Source organism: Sminthopsis crassicaudata, chromosome 3, assembly GCF_048593235.1.
Source record: "Sminthopsis crassicaudata isolate SCR6 chromosome 3, ASM4859323v1, whole genome shotgun sequence".
NCBI classification, from domain to species: domain Eukaryota; kingdom Metazoa; phylum Chordata; class Mammalia; order Dasyuromorphia; family Dasyuridae; genus Sminthopsis; species Sminthopsis crassicaudata.
Genome location: NC_133619.1, coordinates 640,528,172 through 640,545,416, shown reverse-complemented (window position 1 = coordinate 640,545,416; position 17,245 = coordinate 640,528,172). Strand labels below are relative to the sequence as shown.

The following is a 17,245-nucleotide window of genomic DNA, read 5'->3' as shown; positions in this document are numbered from 1 at the left end:
AAAAAATCCCCGAGGAAGTCTATTTTTTTAAAACAGATAGCAAACATTCAAAGCGGAAGCTCGGTGGGGGGTCTGAAGCCCCGCCTCCAGGCACCGACACAGACCGGGACCCGGAGGTGGGCGGGGCCCTCCAGGTGAACGCAAACGGCCGCCACTGGGGGCGCGCCTTACACCTGTGCTGATACGGGCCTCGGAGGGGCTGGGAATAAACTCCATTCACACCCCCCCCCCCCCGTTGCAATGGGGGCCCGGCGCTCCCCACACCACTGAAACCTTCCTCCCCTCGAGCTGCTTCCAGGGCTCTTGTATTTGGGGTTCCCTCAGAAAACTGGGGTTCAGGAACTTGAACACCCCCATCGGGAAGATGAGTGTCCAAGTCCAGAAGGGGGTTCTCCAAAGCGGTGGTGAAGCCCGGTACCGGGCCATGACCCGAGCCGTTCCGGTGTCCACACAGGGGAGCTCCGGGGGCGGGGGAGGGATTTACAAGGTATAAAGACAAGGGTAGACCACCCGATTTAGACCAAGTTTGATCAGCATTATTAAAGTTGTCTCTATTGAAGCCCGGCCGGGCAACATTTGTCCCCCAGAGGGGCCATCGGGCACCCCCTCCTCCAGGAAGCCTTCCGTCGCCCTTCCCCGGCGTTACTTTGTATTTGCTGGTCTTTGTTCAAGCGGCACCCCCCAAACAAAAAGCCTCCCTAAGGACAGAATGGGGGGAGAACCCGGAGCTGAGGGTAGAAGCGCTCTTAACTGAACCGTCTGTAGTCAGAGGGACGACTTCTGGTCCTGGGTTCTAGTTACGCCTCCGAAGTGGCCCCTCTGGGCTGCCTCCGACCACGCGGGCTCAGCAGCTGCCCAGACTGCCTGGTTTATCGGGGCCCGAATGGGTCTGCGGGGGCTCATCCCACCCCCGCCCTCAAGTTGGGTTGATTTAGGGTACAGCAAAGCCCTGGACTCCTACTTGGGCAGCCAGGAGCAGGTTCCCTCGGACCAAGCCATCCAATGGAAAAGGAGAACAGGGACGCAGCCACCAATGGAAATGGGCTCCGGAGTCCGGGAGGCGGGAAATGTCACGGTGCCCGCCTGAGGGTGGGTCAGCGAGAGGAAGGGCTAGAGAGGGGCTAGAAAAAGGGGTGGAGCAAAGGGAATGTGGCATAGAGAAAAGGGGCTAGAGTGGAGGGGGGGGAGAGGTGGGGCTAGGAGAGAAGAGAGGGCAGAGAGACCACAAAGGCTGCCATTGGAGGGACAGACCAAGGAAGGGCGGACTCATGGGACGGGCTTAGAGCCAGGACGAATCATAGAGAGAAGAGGCTAGAGTGGTTATGGGAGGCGGAGCCAGGGGAAGTTGGGGAGAGGGCCAGTACGCCTGCGCAGCAGCAGGGAGCGCGCGCTCGACTTTAAACAGGTCCCGGGAGGCCGCGCGCCTGCGCACTAGTGCTGCCCTAAAAGAGCGGCCACCTCCTTCCCAGGCGCTGGCCTGGTCCAGAGGCCTCGGACTTGAAGGTGTCATCCCGCCTGGCCCTTGGCCCCGCTATGCCTGAGATCCGCCTCCGCCACGTAGTGTCGTGCAGCAGCCAGGATCCGGTGAGGGAACCCGAGGGGAGGGAGGGCCACGGGTTTCTGCAGACTTCCGGTTAGGGAAGCCCTGCGGGAGGGACTTCCGGTTACTCTAAGGTTCCAGGAGTGTCTGTGTTGGGTGATCCGGGGTGTGTCTAGACGAGCCCCTGGAGCTGTCTGTGAGGGTGTCCGAGAGGGGCGACTGGGGGGTCTGTGAGGGGCTCTAGAAACACATAAGGGGCGTCTGTGGGAAACATCTGGGGGCGTCTATAAGAAACGGCGATGTCTTTGAGGGTCTCTGTAGGAAACACCTGTGGGCGTCTTATGAGGGTCTTTAGGAAACAAATTAGGAGTGTGTGAGGGAGTCCATGAGAGGCTCCGGGGGGGGGGTCTGTGAGGGTCTCTATAGGAGGTGCCTGGGGGGGTCTGTGAGGGTCTCTATAGGAGGTGTCTGGGGGGGTCTGTGAGGGTCTCTATAGGAGGTGCCTGGGGGGGTCTGTGAGGGTCTCTATAGGAGGTGCCTGGGGGGGCCGTGAGGGTCTCTATAGGAGGTGCCTGGGGGGGGTCTGTGAGGGTCTCTATAGGAGGCCTGGGGGGTCTGTGAGGGTCTCTATAGGAGGTGCCTGGGGGGGGTCTGTGAGGGTCTCTATAGGAGGCCTGGGGGGGTCTGTGAGGGTCTCTATAGGAGGCCTGGGGGGCCTGTGAGGGTCTCTATAGGAGGTGCCTGGGGGGGGTCTGTGAGGGTCTCTATAGGAGGCCTGGGGGGTCTGTGAGGGTCTCTATAGGAGGTGCCTGGGGGGGGTCTGTGAGGGTCTCTATAGGAGGCCTGGGGGGTCTGTGAGGGTCTCTATAGGAGGTGCCTGGGGGGGGTCTGTGAGAGTCTCTATAGGAGGTGCCTGGGGGGTCTGTGAGGGTCTCTATAGGAGGTGCCTGGGGGGGGCTGTGAGAGTCTCTATAGGAGGTGCCTGGGGGGTCTGTGAGGGTCTCCATAGGAGGTGCCAGGGGGGGGTCTATGAGGGTCTCTATAGGAGGTGCCTGGGGGGGTCTGTGAGGGTCTCTATAGGAGGTGCCTGGGGGGTCTGTGAGGGTCTCTATAGGAGGCCTGGGGGGTCTGTGAGGGTCTCTATAGGAGGTGCCTGGGGGGGTCTGTGAGGGTCTCTATAGGAGGTGTCTGGGGGGGTCCGTGAGGGTCTCTATAGGAGGTGCCTGGGGGGGTCTGTGAGGGTCTCTATAGGAGGTGCCTGGGGGGGTCTGTGAGGGTCTCTATAGGAGGTGTCTGGGGGGGTCCGTGAGGGTCTCTATAGGAGGTGCCTGGGGGGGCCGTGAGGGTCTCTATAGGAGGTGTCTGGGGGGGTCCGTGAGGGTCTCTATAGGAGGTGCCTGGGGGGGCCGTGAGGGTCTCTATAGGAGGTGCCTGGGGGGGCCGTGAGGGTCTCTATAGGAGGTGCCTGGGGGGGGTCTGTGAGGGTCTCTATAGGAGGTGCCTGGGGGGGGTCTGTGAGGGTCTCTATAGGAGGTGCCTGGGGGGGGTCTGTGAGAGTCTCTATAGGAGGCCTGGGGGGGCCTGTGAGGGTCTCTATAGGAGGTGCCTGGGGGGGGTCTGTGAGGGTCTCTATAGGAGGCCTGGGGGGTCTGTGAGGGTCTCTATAGGAGGTGCCTGGGGGGGGTCTGTGAGGGTCTCTATAGGAGGCCTGGGGGGTCTGTGAGGGTCTCTATAGGAGGTGCCTGGGGGGGGCTGTGAGAGTCTCTATAGGAGGTGCCTGGGGGGTCTGTGAGGGTCTCCATAGGAGGTGCCAGGGGGGGGTCTATGAGGGTCTCTATAGGAGGCCTGGGGGGGGTCTGTGAGGGTCTCTATAGGAGGCCTGGGGGGGCCGTGAGGGTCTCTATAGGAGGTGCCTGGGGGGGTCTGTGAGGGTCTCTATAGGAGGTGCCTGGGGGGGTCTGTGAGGGTCTCTATATGGGGGGTCTGTGAGGGTCTCTATAGGAGGCCTGGGGGGGTCTGTGAGGGTCTCCATAGGAGGTGCCTGGGGGGGCTGTGAGGGTCTCCATAGGAGGTGCCTGGGGGGGTCTGTGAGGGTCTCCATAGGAGGTGCCTGGGGGGGCTGTGAGGGTCTCTATAGGAGGTGCCTGGGGGGGCTGTGAGGGTCTCTATAGGAGGTGCCTGGGGGGGCCGTGAGGGTCTCTATAGGAGGTGCCTGGGGGGTCTGTGAGGGTCTCTATAGGAGGTGCCTGGGGGGGCTGTGAGGGTCTCTATAGGAGGTGCCTGGGGGGGCTGTGAGGGTCTCTATAGGAGGTGCCTGGGGGGGCTGTGAGGGTCTCTATAGGAGGTGCCTGGGGGGGCTGTGAGGGTCTCTATAGGAGGTGCCTGGGGGGGGTCTGTGAGGGTCTCTATAGGAGGCCTGGGGGGGGCCTTTAGGTTTAGGAAACTGTCTTGTCTCTAGGTGGCGTCCTGGAGCATCTCAAGCTTCTCCCCAGGAAGAGGGGAAGGGGGGGCGGGGCTTTCCAAAGCTTTCTCTGGGGCAGTTTTCCTGGGTGTTTGTCATTGAGGAGCAGTGTTGAGGGGGTGATTCCAGGAGTGGCCAGAAGGGCTTCTGGGAGTTTGCTGGCCTGTGAGGGGTGTTGGGGGCTGGGCCCGAGAGTGACCTCACTGCCCACCCGGCTCTAGTGGACTAAGGGGGTCTGGGCCCGAGGGGGGCTGGTCCTTCAGAGCTTTGGGCTCCCCTCCCTCCACCCCCTTTCCACACTTCAGGTGCTGCGGAGACTGGCTGGGCAGGCGTCCCCCGGAGTCCCCTCGCTAGCAGCACCCCTGGGTGTTCACCACGGGAGGGACGTGGGCAGCCCCTCCCTCCCAGGGCTACCAGGTCATATGTCACTGGGAGGTGTTTAGTTAACTCTGTTCCCTGGCAGACCCACTGCGCAGACAACCTCCTGAAGGCCGACACCTACCGGAAATGGCGCTCCGCCAAGGCTGGGGAGAAGCAGATCTCCGTCATCCTGCAGGTGACCCAGGCATCTGCACCCCCACCCTGCAGGAAGCCCCTCCCCCCCAGGCTCTCTGGGCTCTGCCCCTCCCGCCCTGGACCCCATCTCCGGGCGGGCGTGGGGATCCTTCTCTGTCATCTGGGGGGCGGCCGCTGACCCGCAGCTCTTGCTGGTCAGGGTCCTCCGGGCCTGATGCACTGTCCCCCTCCCCCCCAGTTGGAGAAGGAGGAGCAGATCCACAGCATAGACATCGGCAATGAGGGCTCTGCCTTCGTCGAGGTGCTGGCGGGCAGCTCCGCGGGGGGCGCCGGGGAGCATGACTATGAGGTGAGAAAAGGGGCCTCCAGACGGGGAAGGGGGGAGTCTGCGGGACAGACCCGGGGCCCTGGGGGGCTTCCCGGGGACGGGACTGGGGCGAGCTTTTGGACAAGATGCCATGAGGTTAGAGCTGCATCTCTGCATCTCTGTCTCTGTGTGTTCTGTTCTCAGGTCCTCCTCGTGACCTCGTCTTTCATGTCCCCGTCTGAGAGCCGGAGTGGGACTAACTCCAACCGGGTCCGCCTGTTTGCTGCCGACAAGCTGGTCCGGGCCACCGCGGAAAAGCGCTGGGACCGCGTCAAGATCGTGTGCAGCCAGCCCTACAGCAAGGTCGGGGCGGCGGCGGGCTCCCCGGGGGGCCGGGAGGGGGCCCAGGGGCTCCCCGAGCCTTGCAGCTCTCTCCCCTTTCTGGCCCTCCAGGACTCTGCCTACGGCCTGAGTTTTATACGTCTGCACAGCCCCCCGGAGAAGGAGGAGCCCGAGAGCAGCCCCTGCCCCGTGAGTGTCCCCACTTGTCTCTCTGCTGCCTCTGGCCGGGGGCTGCCCCCTCCCCTGACCCCGCTTCTTCACAGAAGGTGACCAAGCTGGGAGCCTTCCGAGTGAAGGAGGACGATGGCACCGGCAGCTCCCTGAGACCCGGGTCCCTCTTCTTCAGCCGGGCCAGCAAGGCTTCCCCAGGTGAAGTAGGACTGGGCCCGAGGAGTCGGCCTGGCTCCCTCTGAGGCCGGGAGGTTGGGGTTCCTGTTCCCAAGGAACGGGAAGTCAGGGACTGGGCGAGGGGGGATCAAGAGGTCTCTAAGGCTGTGGGAGAGACTTCGGGGCTGGCCGCCAGTCAGGTCCCCAGGCTCTGGCGCAGCTCCTGGAAGCTGGCTCTCCTCCCAGCCCCCCCCAGAGAGCAGCCGGGCCCCAGCTACGCAGCCGCCACCCTGCAGGCCTCCGAGGGCGTGACCCCCCAGACTCCTCCCTTGTCGTCCCCTCAGCCCCCCTCTGCAAGCAAAGCTCCCGGCAAGGTGAGTGCCCTCAGCAAGTGGGGATCCTGGGGGGGTGACCAGATAGCCGGATGTGTCCCCATACGCCCCTCCTTTCCCCAGCCCCAAGAGTCTCCCAAGGGAAAGAGGAAACTGGACTTAAGCCAGGATGAACCAGGAAACAGAGCCCAGGCCCGTCCGGCCCACCCTAAGCTACCAGCCCCCAAGAAGCCCAAAGGTGAGGCAGCCAGAGGGGGCTGGGCCTGGGGTCCTTAGACCTCCAGGACCCAGAGTCACAATTTTCTGCCTCTCTCAGGGCCTGCTACGGGCCCAGCCCCGGCCCAGGGGCCTCCCCAAGCTGAAAAGAAAGGGCCGAAGGCTAGGGCCGGGCCCAGGCCTGGGCCTGTGGAGCTGGGGAGGATCCTGGAGGGCGTCGTGGTGGTCCTGAGCGGTTTCCAGAACCCCTTCCGCTCAGAGCTTCGGGACAAGGCCCTGGAGCTCGGCGCCAAGTACCGGCCAGACTGGACCTCGGACAGCACCCACCTCATGTAAGCTGCCCGCCCATTCCCTTCCTATTCATTCCAGGGGGCCCCAAGCATCTTCCTGACCTCTGCCCTTTGCCCTCAGCTGTGCCTTTGCCAACACGCCCAAGTACAGCGCGGTCCTGAGCCGGGGCGGGCGCATCGTGCGCAAGGAGTGGGTGCTGGACTGCCACCGCATGCGGCGGAGGTTGCCCTGTCGGCGGTGAGCACCCCTCAGGGGAGAGGTGGGGGGGGTTCTGATCTCTGACTGACTCCGTGCCTAACCTTTACCCCTGCACCCCTCCCCAGCTACCTCATGGCAGGCCCGGACTCCAGCAGCGATGAGGAGACGCCGCCCCCTCCCACCACCAAGGTAAGGCTGAGGGGCCCAGCCAGCACCTCTGGGGCCAGAGCAATTGGAAGCCAGAGCAGATGTAGGGGCCTGGGGGGGGGGGGCGGCCACCGGGTCTGAGGGAGAAAGGAATGGAAGGTGGGTGGGGAAAGAGAGGGAACAGGAAGGAGGGAGTGGGAGAGGATGGAGAAGGGGGAAGAGGGGGAAAGGAGGAGGAGGGGAAGGGAGAGAGGAGAAAGGAAGAAGGGAGGGGGGGCAGGTGGAGCACCCCAAAGTGAGATGCTGTGACCCTGACCCTCTCTTAGCATCCCAAGGCTAACCATCAGGCTCCCCCAGCGGGGCCTAAATCAGGCTCCAGGACTCCATCCCCCCAGGAGGCCGGCCCGGCTCACAGAGGGCCCCAGGGAGCCCCAGACCCAGAAGAGGAGCTGGCAGGTGGGCCCCTGAGCTGGGAGGAGAGGGTGAGGCGGTGGGGGGGGGGCCCCTGGAGCCCGGGCCCAAGCTGGCGCTTTCTGCCCCCAGGTGCTCAGGACCACGGGACCGATGACTCCGGGGACACGGAGGATGAGCTGAGGAGGTGGGTGAGCCGAGACGGGCCTGGCCAGGTCGGGCAAGGGCCCGGCACTGACTGGGACCCGATCTGTGCCTTTCCAGAGTGGTCAAGCCGAAGGACCAGAAGCAGCCCCAAGACCAAGGAGAGAACGGAGAGGACCCCTATGCCGGCTCCACAGATGAAAACACAGAGGATGAGAGCCCCGAGCCCCCGGACCAGCCCATCCCTGAGCTGCCAGGTGGCGTCCCCGCCCCCTCCCTGGCTCTCCCAGCATGCCCTGGGAGCGCTTCCTGCCTCCCAGCTCCCTTGTCCTGGGACCACCTGCCAGCTCGGTGCTTCCAAGGTCCCTTACTGTCCCGTCCCATCCCCATCCCTGTCCCCCAGATTTTTTCCAGGGCAAACACTTCTTTTTCTATGGAGAGTTTCCTGGTGAGGAGCGACGGCAGCTTGTCCGCTACGTTACTGCGTTCAACGGGTCAGACTCCTGGGGGGGGTGCCAAAGGGGGGTAAGGGGAGTACTGAGGGGAGGAGTGAGAGCAGCAGAGTTGGGGGGAGGAGTGAGAGGCAATTGGGAGCGTTCAGGGGCTCCCCTTTGATGTGTTGCCTCCACAATCCCCCAGGGAGATAGAAGATTACATGAATGATCAGGTCCAGTTTGTGATCACGGCCCAAGAGTGGGACCCCAGCTTCGAGGAGGTGAGGGCCCCTCACTGCTCCACCCTGGGGGCAAGGGGGAGGGGGGCAGGGCTGGGACATGGCCCCAGCCTCAGCCTGTGCCGTCCTCCCCAGGCCCTCCTGGACAACCCGTCGTTGGCCTTCGTGCGTCCCCGCTGGATTTACAGCTGCAACGAGCAGCAGAGGTTGCTGCCCTATCAGCTCTATGGGGTGGTCCCCCAGGCCTGACCGGACATGCAAATGAGCTTCCCCTTTCACCCCAAGTTCTAATAAAAGTCATTATTGGAGCAGCCCCTGCCTGCCCTTTTCTGGGGACCCCTGAGTGGGGCTGGATCCCTGGCACTCTCTCCTTTGGTGGAACAGGCTCTGGGGTGCTGTCCCGCCTCGGGCCATGGAAGGTGTGGAGAAGCCCCTTTTGGGGGGACTCCGTGTAATACTGCTCCCTCCGGGCCACCCCTGGCAGCAATGCAGAGGGTCCCAAGTGCTCGCACAGGAACCCGGGTGTAGAAAGCGTCTCTTTATTGGCAGCAGGCGAGGGCCTGGGGCAGGGTTTAGGCCCGCTCCCCCTTTCCTCCCTTCCCAGCCTTCCCATCTCCACGGTGGCTCCGCTGGTGAAGGACCAGGAGGCGGCGCTGGCCAAAGGTTTGGCCACAGTTGGGGCAGCGGTGCTGAGGGTCTGCTGCGGCGGCAGGCGTGGGGGCGGCCGGGATGGGGGCTCCCGGGGCAGTGGGGGTGTGGCGCCGCTGGTGGGCTGCCAGCTTGGAGGGGTAGCAGAAGGACTTGGGGCACTGTGGGCAGGGGTAGGGGCGGGTGCCACCAGCATGGGTGTGTCGGTGGGCGGCCAGCTTGGAGGGGTAGCAAAAAGACTTGGGGCAGTCTGGGCAGGGGTAGGGGCGGGCCGGCGAGTGGGTCCAACGGTGGGCAGCCAGCTTGGATCGGTGACCAAAAGCCTTTGGGCAGTCCGGACAGGGGAAGGGGCGGGCGCCACTATGGGTGAGGCGGTGGGCAGCCAGCTTGGAGGGGTAGGAGAAGGCCTTGTCGCAGTCAGGGCAGGGGTGCGGGCGGGCGCCACCGTGAGCCAGGCGGTGGGTAGCCAGCTTGGAGGGGTAGGAGAAGGCCTTGTCGCAGTCCGGGCAGCGGTGTGGACGCTGGAGGGGTGGAGGCCGGCGGGCCCTGGACGGACCGGGGCGCTCGGCCACAGCTGCGGGGCTCCGCTTCGGCTTTGAGGCTTTGCTGGAGGCTGGGGAGGGGATCAGACAACGCCCCAGGGCTGGCACCCAGCCACAGAGGCCCCTGGGGCTGCCATGCCCTCCCAGGGTCTCCTGAGGCTCCCCTCCCTCCCATGCCTTTTCTAGGGGGCTGCCCGCGGGATTTACGCCTCCATTCTCCAACCCTCCGTGTGCATCCCCCGCCCTCTTCCCGGGGTGGAGACCCCCCCCCAGCAGGTGCCTGGTTCTCACCCCCTCCGTTGGTCACTGACTCCTTGGCAGAAGGGCTCCTCCCTCTGCCCCCAGGCCCTTGCTCCCCTCGCTCCAGCATGATGCCAGGGGGGCTGGAGCTGGGAGGGGACAGATGGGTACTCAGCAAGGCCAGCCATGTCTGCCCCAGCGGGCACAAGATGGGGCGCCGCAGGGGGCTCGGCTGCCCTGGCAGAAGCAGGAAACCTGCATGGGGGCGGGGCCTAGCATCTCTGGGAGGCTGATCAGGGGCGGGGCCATAGTTGACTGTGAGTAGGAGGCGTGGTTTTTCCCGCGGGGCGAGGTCGTGGGTGACAGGGGACTGGCCTAGAGTTCTGGGGGCGTGGCCGAGAAGCCTGGGGGCGGAGTTACCCGGTTCCGGGGCTCAGGCTCGCTCCGGGTCCATGGAGGGCTCGTTAACCCCTTCGTGCCCGTGGTCGCGTCTCATCGCCAGCGCCTGGCGGGGAAGGGCGCAAGGAGACCTGGAAGGGGAAGCAGCTGGAGCAAACGATGCGAGGAGGACCCAGGCGTCCGGCCTCGGCCCCTTGACAAGCCCAGAGTCGGGCCCCAGCCCCGTCCACCCTGCTTGGGGTCCAGGGTCCGGGACCTGGACCCTCACCCAGACCTCCGGGCGGCCCCTCCCTGGGGGCGGGGCTCCAGCCCCTCCTGCCGCCCCCGCCGCCGCCAGCTGCTGCTGCACTGCTCCTCGGCCTCTGCGGGGGCTTGCAGCTCGGAGCGCGCGCCCGAGAAGTGGGCGGGGACGGAGCCGCGCGCACGCGCCCTGCGTACTACTTTTTCTACAGAGGAAAACGGGAGCGAGCACAAAACGCAGGGTACCCGCGCAGCTCTAAAGCTAGGGGAGAACGGGCGCATGCGCCGACGGAGGCGATCGGGAGAGAGCCGTGCAGATGCAAAAAAAATCTAAGGATAACGGGGGAGCGAAGCTACAGTGGCCGCCCTGGATCAAGATCGTCTTATGAGACAGCTTCGCTTTCCCTTGCTAGCCAGGAGCCCTCCCAGCTCTTGTCTGGATTTCCTTTCCCAGAGCGGGGATTGAGGCCCAAGAGAAAAGTCTCCCCCAAGGTCCCGGGCCCGCCCACACATACTGCCTGCAGTCACTTCCTCAGTGCTTCAGTTTGCCTATCTGTAAAATGGCGGGGTTCTCCCGAAAGACTCCCGAGAGTCCCTGCAAGCTTTTATTTCTGATCAGAGTCAGCCCGAGACACCGAGATGGACACGCGAAGGAGCCCCGAGCCAGAGCTGGGGGTGCCCGGGGCCGGGGAGGCGGAGAGGAGAGCCCAGCTGCTGCACGAACTCATGAGCCCTAAGGAGAGCTGGCAGATGAGGGGCGCGGGTCCTGGAGTTTGCGGGCGGGGGAACTGAGGAGGCGGGGACCCGGAACTGGAGGATGTGGGCGGGGGTCCCGCAACCAGGGGTATCCTTTGGGCTGCAGAGGAGGGGCTTCTCTGGCTTCCTTCCCAGGATAGTGACTGTGCACTTTTCTCCCGCCCCCAAGTTCTCTAAACTTCCCATAAAGAAGAGTTCCGCAGCCTTCGCTCCCCCCTCCCCCCCAGTCGCAGCAGGAACCAGGACTGGCCTCAGGCCTTGCTGTCAGCACGGGGATCCGGAAGTCTTCTCTGAGGCCCCTAGAGCAGAGTGCCCCCGCGCGGTGGGGGAGAGCCTGGCAGCTGAGCCCCAGGACCAAGGCCTGCCTCCCAGCCCTGCATCGCGCCTCACGCTGCTCTCCTTGGCCGGCCTTTCGGGTACATTTCAGCTCCCATTCATTTTGCATCCATCCACCCCACTCCGTTCATGCATCCCGCATCCATCCATTCCTCCATGCATCTGTGCGTGCCTCTGCTCGAGCCTCTGGGCCTCCTGAGAGACTGGACTGGGGAGGTCCACGGACTTGCCCAGGGTCACACGGGTGACTTGAATTCAGGTCCGAGTCTGCAAAAAAAAAAGAGTCCCGGAGTCTTGCCTCGGGATAAGGCGCCCACAGGCAGCGTCCCTTGGAACTGCACTTGGGGGAGAGCGGCTCCATTACTAAACCCTGCCTCCCCACATCCCTTGAGCACTGGGGGGGGGGGGGGGGAGGAGAGGGATTGAGTCCCTGCCAAAGGCGGGATTGGAACCTGGGTGTCCGGAGTCCGGTGACAAGAAGAGCAGTTATGATTATGAAGAATTGCTGCACAAGGCCGGGTATCCAATAACGGCCGGAGACTCGAGAGTCAGCGGTTCCCGGCGTGCCTCGGGGCTATTCCGTGGTCCACTCGGAGCCTCGGTTTTCTACAGGACTGGTGTGAGATCAGCGCTTCGCTCATGTGAATTCCTCCTCTCCCCATTTCCTCGGCGCTTCGAGCTCCCCAAACTCACTTAGGCCTGCGTAGGAAATTGGCAGACCTTTCTTACAGATTGGAGGACTGAGCTCAGACAGGGTGAGAGCCAGAGGCCCGGATTCGAACCCGCCAGTCTCTCGAGTCTAAAAGGGATTTGAATGCGCGGCCCCTTTAAGGCCCCTCCCTCCCCGGCGGGTCTAGACCCCGCCCCGGGGCGGGCTCGGCCCCTCCCCCGCCTCGGCTCCCTTGGCCGTCCCTGCTGCCCTGACTGTAGCAAGGATGGGGCCGGGGCGGCTGCTGCGCGTGTGCCGGCTGCTGCGGGCCCCGGGGCCGCGCCGGGGGCCGGCTCCCAGGGCGCTCAGCTCGCGGGGGGACGGCCTCCTGCTGCGCCAGGTGCGGGTCCGGGCGGGGGCGGGGGAGCGGGGCAGCGGCCAGGGGGCGTAGGGAGCGAGGACCCCCTTCACCCCGCGCCCCGCCCCCCGTTTGCAGCTCTTCGAAGCCAACAGTTGCACGTACACGTATCTGCTGGGGGACCGGAGCTCCGGGGAGGCTGTGCTGATCGACCCCGTGCTGGAGACGGCCGCCAGGGATGCTCGGCTCGTCCGGGAGCTCGGCCTGCACCTCCGGTACGCAGGTGAGCCTGGGCCCGGGGCGGCGGGGGCGGCCCCGCGGGGGCCTGAGCGTGCCCCGGGCACCCGGAGGAAGAGCGGCTACCCTTCCCTCCCCCACCCCCGGGAGGCCCGCTGATTGCTGGGGAGGGCCGGCTGGAGGCGGCCATCCGCCTCGCCCCACTGGCAGCGAGAGGAGAAAGCGTGCCCCGGAGGAGGGGAAGCTGCGGGCTCTCCAGCCAGAGGGCGCGCGCTAGAGGACGGGGAGCGCCGTGCCCCCTGACATCCCCTCCTCCCCTCCCCCTACAGTCAACACGCACTGCCATGCGGACCATGTCACGGGCACCGGGCTCCTCCGGTCCATGATTCCGGGCTGCAAATCGGTCATCTCCCGCCTCAGCGGGGCCAAAGCCGACCTGTTCCTCGAGGACGGCGACATCCTCACCTTTGGGCGATTTGTGAGTTGCCCAGGGCACAGGGGTCTGGCGGGCTCCCGGGGCTTGGCTGGAGGGGCCGTAAACACACCCTTGGCTGTGGGTGAGAAGGGCAGGTGTGGCCGGGGACTGGGCAGTGACTCACTGGGATCCTGGGCTAGTGCCCTGGACTTGGCCCCGGAGAGGGAGGGGAGGGCCGAGGAAGTGGCAGCCAGTGTCTGCAGCGCGCAGGGACACTGGGAGATGAGGCCGGTACTACGGAGCTGTGAGGAGGCGTGTTACATGTATGTGCGTGGGTTATGCACACGGGGCCCTGGGCCTTGTAGAGATGATGTTCATTACATCAAGTATAAGGATGGGTGCTTGTATGTCTGTACGTGTGTGTTACATGTATGTGCGTGGGTTATGCACACGGGGCCTTGTAGAGACGATGTTCATTACATCAAGTATAAGGATGGGTGCTTGTATGTCTGTACATGTGTGTTACATGTATGTGCGTGGGTTATGCACACGGGGCCTTGTAGAGACGATGTTTATTACATCAAGTATAAGGATGGGTGCTTGTATGTCTGTACGTGTGTGTTACATGTATGACCGTGGGTTATGCACACGGGGCCTTGTAGAGACGATGTTTATTACATCAAGTATAAGGATGGGTGCTTGTATGTCTGTACGTGTGTGTTACATGTATGTGCGTGGGTTATGCACACGGGGCCTTGTAGAGACGATGTTCATTACATCAAGTATAAGGATGGGTGCTTGTATGTCTGTACATGTGTGTTACATGTATGTGCGTGGGTTATGCACACGGGACCTTGTAGAGACGATGTTTATTACATCAAGTATAAGGATGGGTGCTTGTATGTCTGTACATGTGTGTTACATGTATGACCGTGGGTTATGCACACGGGGCCTTGTAGAGACGATGTTTATTACATCAAGTATAAGGATGGGTGCTTGTATGTCTGTACATGTGTGTTACATGTATGACCGTGGGTTATGCACACGGGACCTTGTAGAGACGATGTTTATTACATCAAGTATAAGGATGGGTGCTTGTATGTATGTACGTGTGTGTTACATGTATGTGCGTGGGTTATGCACACGGGACCTTGTAGAGACGATGTTTATTACATCAAGTATAAGGATGGGTGCTTGTATGTATGTACGTGTGTGTTACATGTATGTGCGTGGGTTATGCACACGGGGCCTTGTAGAGACGATGTTCATTACATCAAGTATAAGGATGGGTGCTTGTATGTCTGTACATGTGTGTTACATGTATGACCGTGGGTTATGCACACGGGACCTTGTAGAGACGATGTTTATTACATCAAGTATAAGGATGGGTGCTTGTATGTCTGTACGTGTGTGTTACATGTATGACCGTGGGTTATGCACACGGGGCCTTGTAGAGACGATGTTTATTACATCAAGTATAAGGATGGGTGCTTGTATGTCTGTACGTGTGTGTTACATGTATGTGCGTGGGTTATGCACACGGGGCCTTGTAGAGACGATGTTCATTACATCAAGTATAAGGATGGGTGCTTGTATGTCTGTATGTGTGTGTTACATGTATGACCATGGGTTATGCACATGGGGCCCTGGGCCTTGTAGAGATGGTGTTTATTATGTCACGTATAAGGATGGGTGTTTGTGTGTCCTGTACATGTGTGCTACATCTATGTCTGGGTACACACACATCAGTAACGCGCAGGACTTTGTAAAAATTATGTGTTTATTACATCACATATAAGGTTGGGTGTTTATGTGTCCTGTACGTGTTCATGTGTACACATACACTCAGGACCCCGGGCCTTATAGAGATGATGTTTATTACATCATCTCTTCTGATGTGTGTGTGTATTTGTACATGTGTGTGTCACCTCTACCCGTATTTGTGCACGCACACACGTCTGGGATACCGAGGATTCCGCCACATTCTGTGTTTAAGTACGCATATATGTACGCACACACGTGATTTTCCATGTAAAATCCCCCATTTTGGGGTCGCTTGAGGTGACTGATGGATAAATGCCATTCTCCATCCTGGCTTTGTGACTCTTAAGTCACTTAATTTAAAGAATCCAGGGCCTCCAGGCAGCTCCGTGCAGTCTGCGGAGAGGAAAAAGCCACCCTTGGCAAGTGAGTAGTTCTTTTGAAATTCTCTAGGAAGGAAGTGGGGCCACAGTGGAACTCCCTCTTTCCGGAGGTCATGCAGCCAGAGAGTGTCAGATGCCAATGAAGCAGTGGCAGGGACCTCTGTCTGACCCACTTGTTTTTACAGATGGGGAAACTGAGGCTGGATTTCAAAGGTGGATTTCCCTAACTTCAGGCCCTCGAGCCCAGGTGAGGTGGGGGCAGACGGGCCTGCTCTGATCTCGGTTTCCCTCTCAGGCTCTGGAGACGCGGGCCAGCCCAGGCCACACGGATGGCTGCCTGACTTTTGTACTGAGTGACCACAGCATAGCCTTCACGGGGGACGCCCTACTTATCCGAGGATGCGGCCGCACCGACTTCCAGCAAGGTCTGCGCCCTCCCTCTGCAGTTCCCTCTAAGAATGCTGAGCCGGATGGGGAGCCAGGGTTTGCTGGGTTGAGGCTGGGGTCCTTCTGCAGATGGAGGCCCAAAGAGGACAAGGTGTTCCCCTGAGATGGCACCGTGAGGCTGGCAGGGCCCCCAGGAGTAGACATTTTCCTCTTCGGCCACATCCTTCTCTCCAGCCTCCCTTCCTTGTCTTCCTCTGTGCCCCACTATGTTGGGTAGGGAGGTGGGTGAGGTTGCTGCTGGATTCTGGTTCTCCCTGGGAGGTTGGGTGGAATAAGCACTAATATGGCACCTACTGTTCAGTATTATCTTATTTGTTCTAGGGCAGCCCCGCCCTCATCAGCAGACCGCCTTTCCTCTTCCCTCTCCCTCCAGGCTGTGCTAAGACCTTGTACCATTCAGTCCATGAGAAGATCTTCACCCTTCCTGGAGACTGCCTGGTTTACCCAGCTCATGACTACCAAGGTTTGGGGGCTTCCTGCCTGGGGGGAGGGAAGACTGGTTAGTAGATTGTGGATATAAGGAAACTTGCAACTCCCAGAAGCCCTTGGAGTATACACAGATGATCCACACCTCCCCAAGCTCCTTGGGGGCCCAACTCCCAGAGGCCTTTGGGGTATGCTCAGAATCAGGGTTTCTAGAGGCCCTTGGAAACTTAGAATCACAACTCCCAGAAGCCCTTGTAAGCTGCAGTTTCCACAGGTCTTTCAGATGGGAACAGAACTACAGTTCCCAGAGGCCCTTGAGAACTCAGAACCACAGTTCCCAGAGCCCTTTGGGAACTCAGAACTACAGCTCCCAGAGGCTTTCAGGCCGCGTGTTTTAAGAATGGAGGGAGCAGAATTCTCAGAGAGCATCAGGATGAGGACTTCATCCTTCTCAGTAGAGATGGGACAGACCAGAGAGCATGGGAGTCAGCCTTGTTGCCACTGCCCATAAAGGCACTGGGGCTCAGCCAGATTCGCTCCAGGGGCCGATGGGATATGTAGTCTAGTGTGGGTGCAATATGGCAGTTGCACCACAGAGAAGTGGGATAAGACTCAGAGGGGAAGTCCCTACTCCTGGGGTTGGGGGGAAGCCTGAGAGTGACTTGGGGGCTTCTGGGCCAGACAGAGCTGCTCTGGGAACCCAACGGGCGCATGGGGCGATGCTTGTTGGCAAACAGGGCACACAGTGTCTACAGTGGAGGAGGAGCGGACCTTCAACCCTCGCCTGACGCTGAGCTGCGAGGACTTTGTCAAGGTCATGAACAACCTCAACCTGCCCAAGCCCAAGCAGATCGGTGAGAAGCCGGGAGGTCCGGCTGTTGGGGGCCCCTGACGAGGAAGGTGGGATGCCCGGGGTCCGGCCTTGGGAAAGGGGTGCCTGAATGCCTGGGGGCGACCAGGGGGAGCTCCCCCTTATCTCCCCTCCTCCTCCCTCGCCAGATGTCGCCGTCCCCGCCAACATGCGCTGCGGCGTGCAGGAGGTCCCCAGCTGACTTCTCTTCGGCCGCCCACAGCTCAGCACCTCAGTTCTTGGGATGGGGCTCAAACAGGATGGACCCCATCCCCCTCCAGATTCCGTTAATAAACGTTATTGCTTAACCGTTCCTGGCCCTCCTTCGTTAGGCGCCGTCCCAGTGGCTCCTGTCTGCACGCACGGGCGCCTTGGCTCCCACTTTACTTTGCCAAGCCCCTCTGAAGTGTTGTGGTCACAAAGCTCTGTCCCGTGTGGATGGAGAGCTTGGCGGCGACGGGGCCTGGTTGGCTTCGAAGCCGAATGCTCGGGTACCGGGGAGGAGGCAGGATGGTGCAAAGGGGGGGCGCTGGTTCGGAGGCTCCTGCAGCTCGTGCTCCCCGTGGGGCCTCAGCAAGGCCCCTGGAGCCTGACTTTGCCTGAGGGCCCGCTCGTCTCTGTGATGTTTCCAGATACTATTATCTCCTTTGAGC

At 61.8% G+C, this 17,245-nt stretch overlaps 3 protein-coding genes across 8 annotated transcripts; 2 read left to right on the top strand and 1 right to left on the bottom strand.

The window, feature by feature from the left end:
- The first annotated feature begins 1,347 nt into the window (after positions 1–1,347).
- Positions 1,348–8,216, top strand: XRCC1 (X-ray repair cross complementing 1). Of its 3 annotated transcripts, none has more exons than XM_074307028.1 (17): positions 1,348–1,584; positions 4,465–4,557; positions 4,756–4,866; positions 5,029–5,187; positions 5,278–5,355; positions 5,430–5,535; positions 5,740–5,867; positions 5,949–6,063; positions 6,142–6,373; positions 6,453–6,569; positions 6,656–6,719; positions 7,004–7,133; positions 7,221–7,275; positions 7,353–7,489; positions 7,636–7,726; positions 7,872–7,947; positions 8,041–8,216. In XM_074307028.1, exons 1-17 carry the CDS (start codon positions 1,534–1,536, stop codon positions 8,152–8,154), a joined length of 1,857 nt encoding a protein of 618 aa, XP_074163129.1. In that variant the 5' UTR covers positions 1,348–1,533; the 3' UTR covers positions 8,155–8,216. The 3 variants fall into 3 exon arrangements, with proteins under 3 accessions (XP_074163129.1, XP_074163130.1, XP_074163131.1); XM_074307029.1 differs by having other exon boundaries at positions 1,353–1,584; positions 5,433–5,535; XM_074307030.1 differs by lacking the exon at positions 1,348–1,584 and adding an exon at positions 1,679–1,706.
- Positions 8,217–8,428: 212 nt separating this feature from the next.
- Positions 8,429–10,171, bottom strand: ZNF575 (zinc finger protein 575). Of its 2 annotated transcripts, none has more exons than XM_074307035.1 (4): positions 10,003–10,171; positions 9,756–9,865; positions 9,387–9,484; positions 8,429–9,166 (listed from the first exon to the last, which is right to left on the bottom strand). In XM_074307035.1, exons 3-4 carry the CDS (start codon positions 9,463–9,465, stop codon positions 8,478–8,480), a joined length of 768 nt encoding a protein of 255 aa, XP_074163136.1. In that variant the 5' UTR covers positions 9,466–9,484; positions 9,756–9,865; positions 10,003–10,171; the 3' UTR covers positions 8,429–8,477. The 2 variants fall into 2 exon arrangements, with proteins under 2 accessions (XP_074163136.1, XP_074163137.1); XM_074307036.1 differs by having other exon boundaries at positions 10,009–10,171.
- An 87-nt stretch (positions 10,172–10,258) lies between these two features.
- ETHE1 (ETHE1 persulfide dioxygenase) lies at positions 10,259–16,900 on the top strand. 3 transcript variants are annotated; one of them, XM_074307033.1, is made up of 7 exons: positions 10,259–11,146; positions 12,212–12,356; positions 12,640–12,788; positions 15,165–15,294; positions 15,690–15,779; positions 16,480–16,596; positions 16,742–16,900. In XM_074307033.1, exons 3-7 carry the CDS (start codon positions 12,693–12,695, stop codon positions 16,792–16,794), a joined length of 486 nt encoding a protein of 161 aa, XP_074163134.1. In that variant the 5' UTR covers positions 10,259–11,146; positions 12,212–12,356; positions 12,640–12,692; the 3' UTR covers positions 16,795–16,900. The 3 variants fall into 3 exon arrangements, with proteins under 3 accessions (XP_074163134.1, XP_074163135.1, XP_074163132.1); XM_074307034.1 differs by lacking the exon at positions 10,259–11,146 and adding an exon at positions 11,686–11,821; XM_074307031.1 differs by lacking the exon at positions 10,259–11,146 and adding an exon at positions 11,957–12,115.
- The last annotated feature ends 345 nt before the right edge of the window (positions 16,901–17,245 follow it).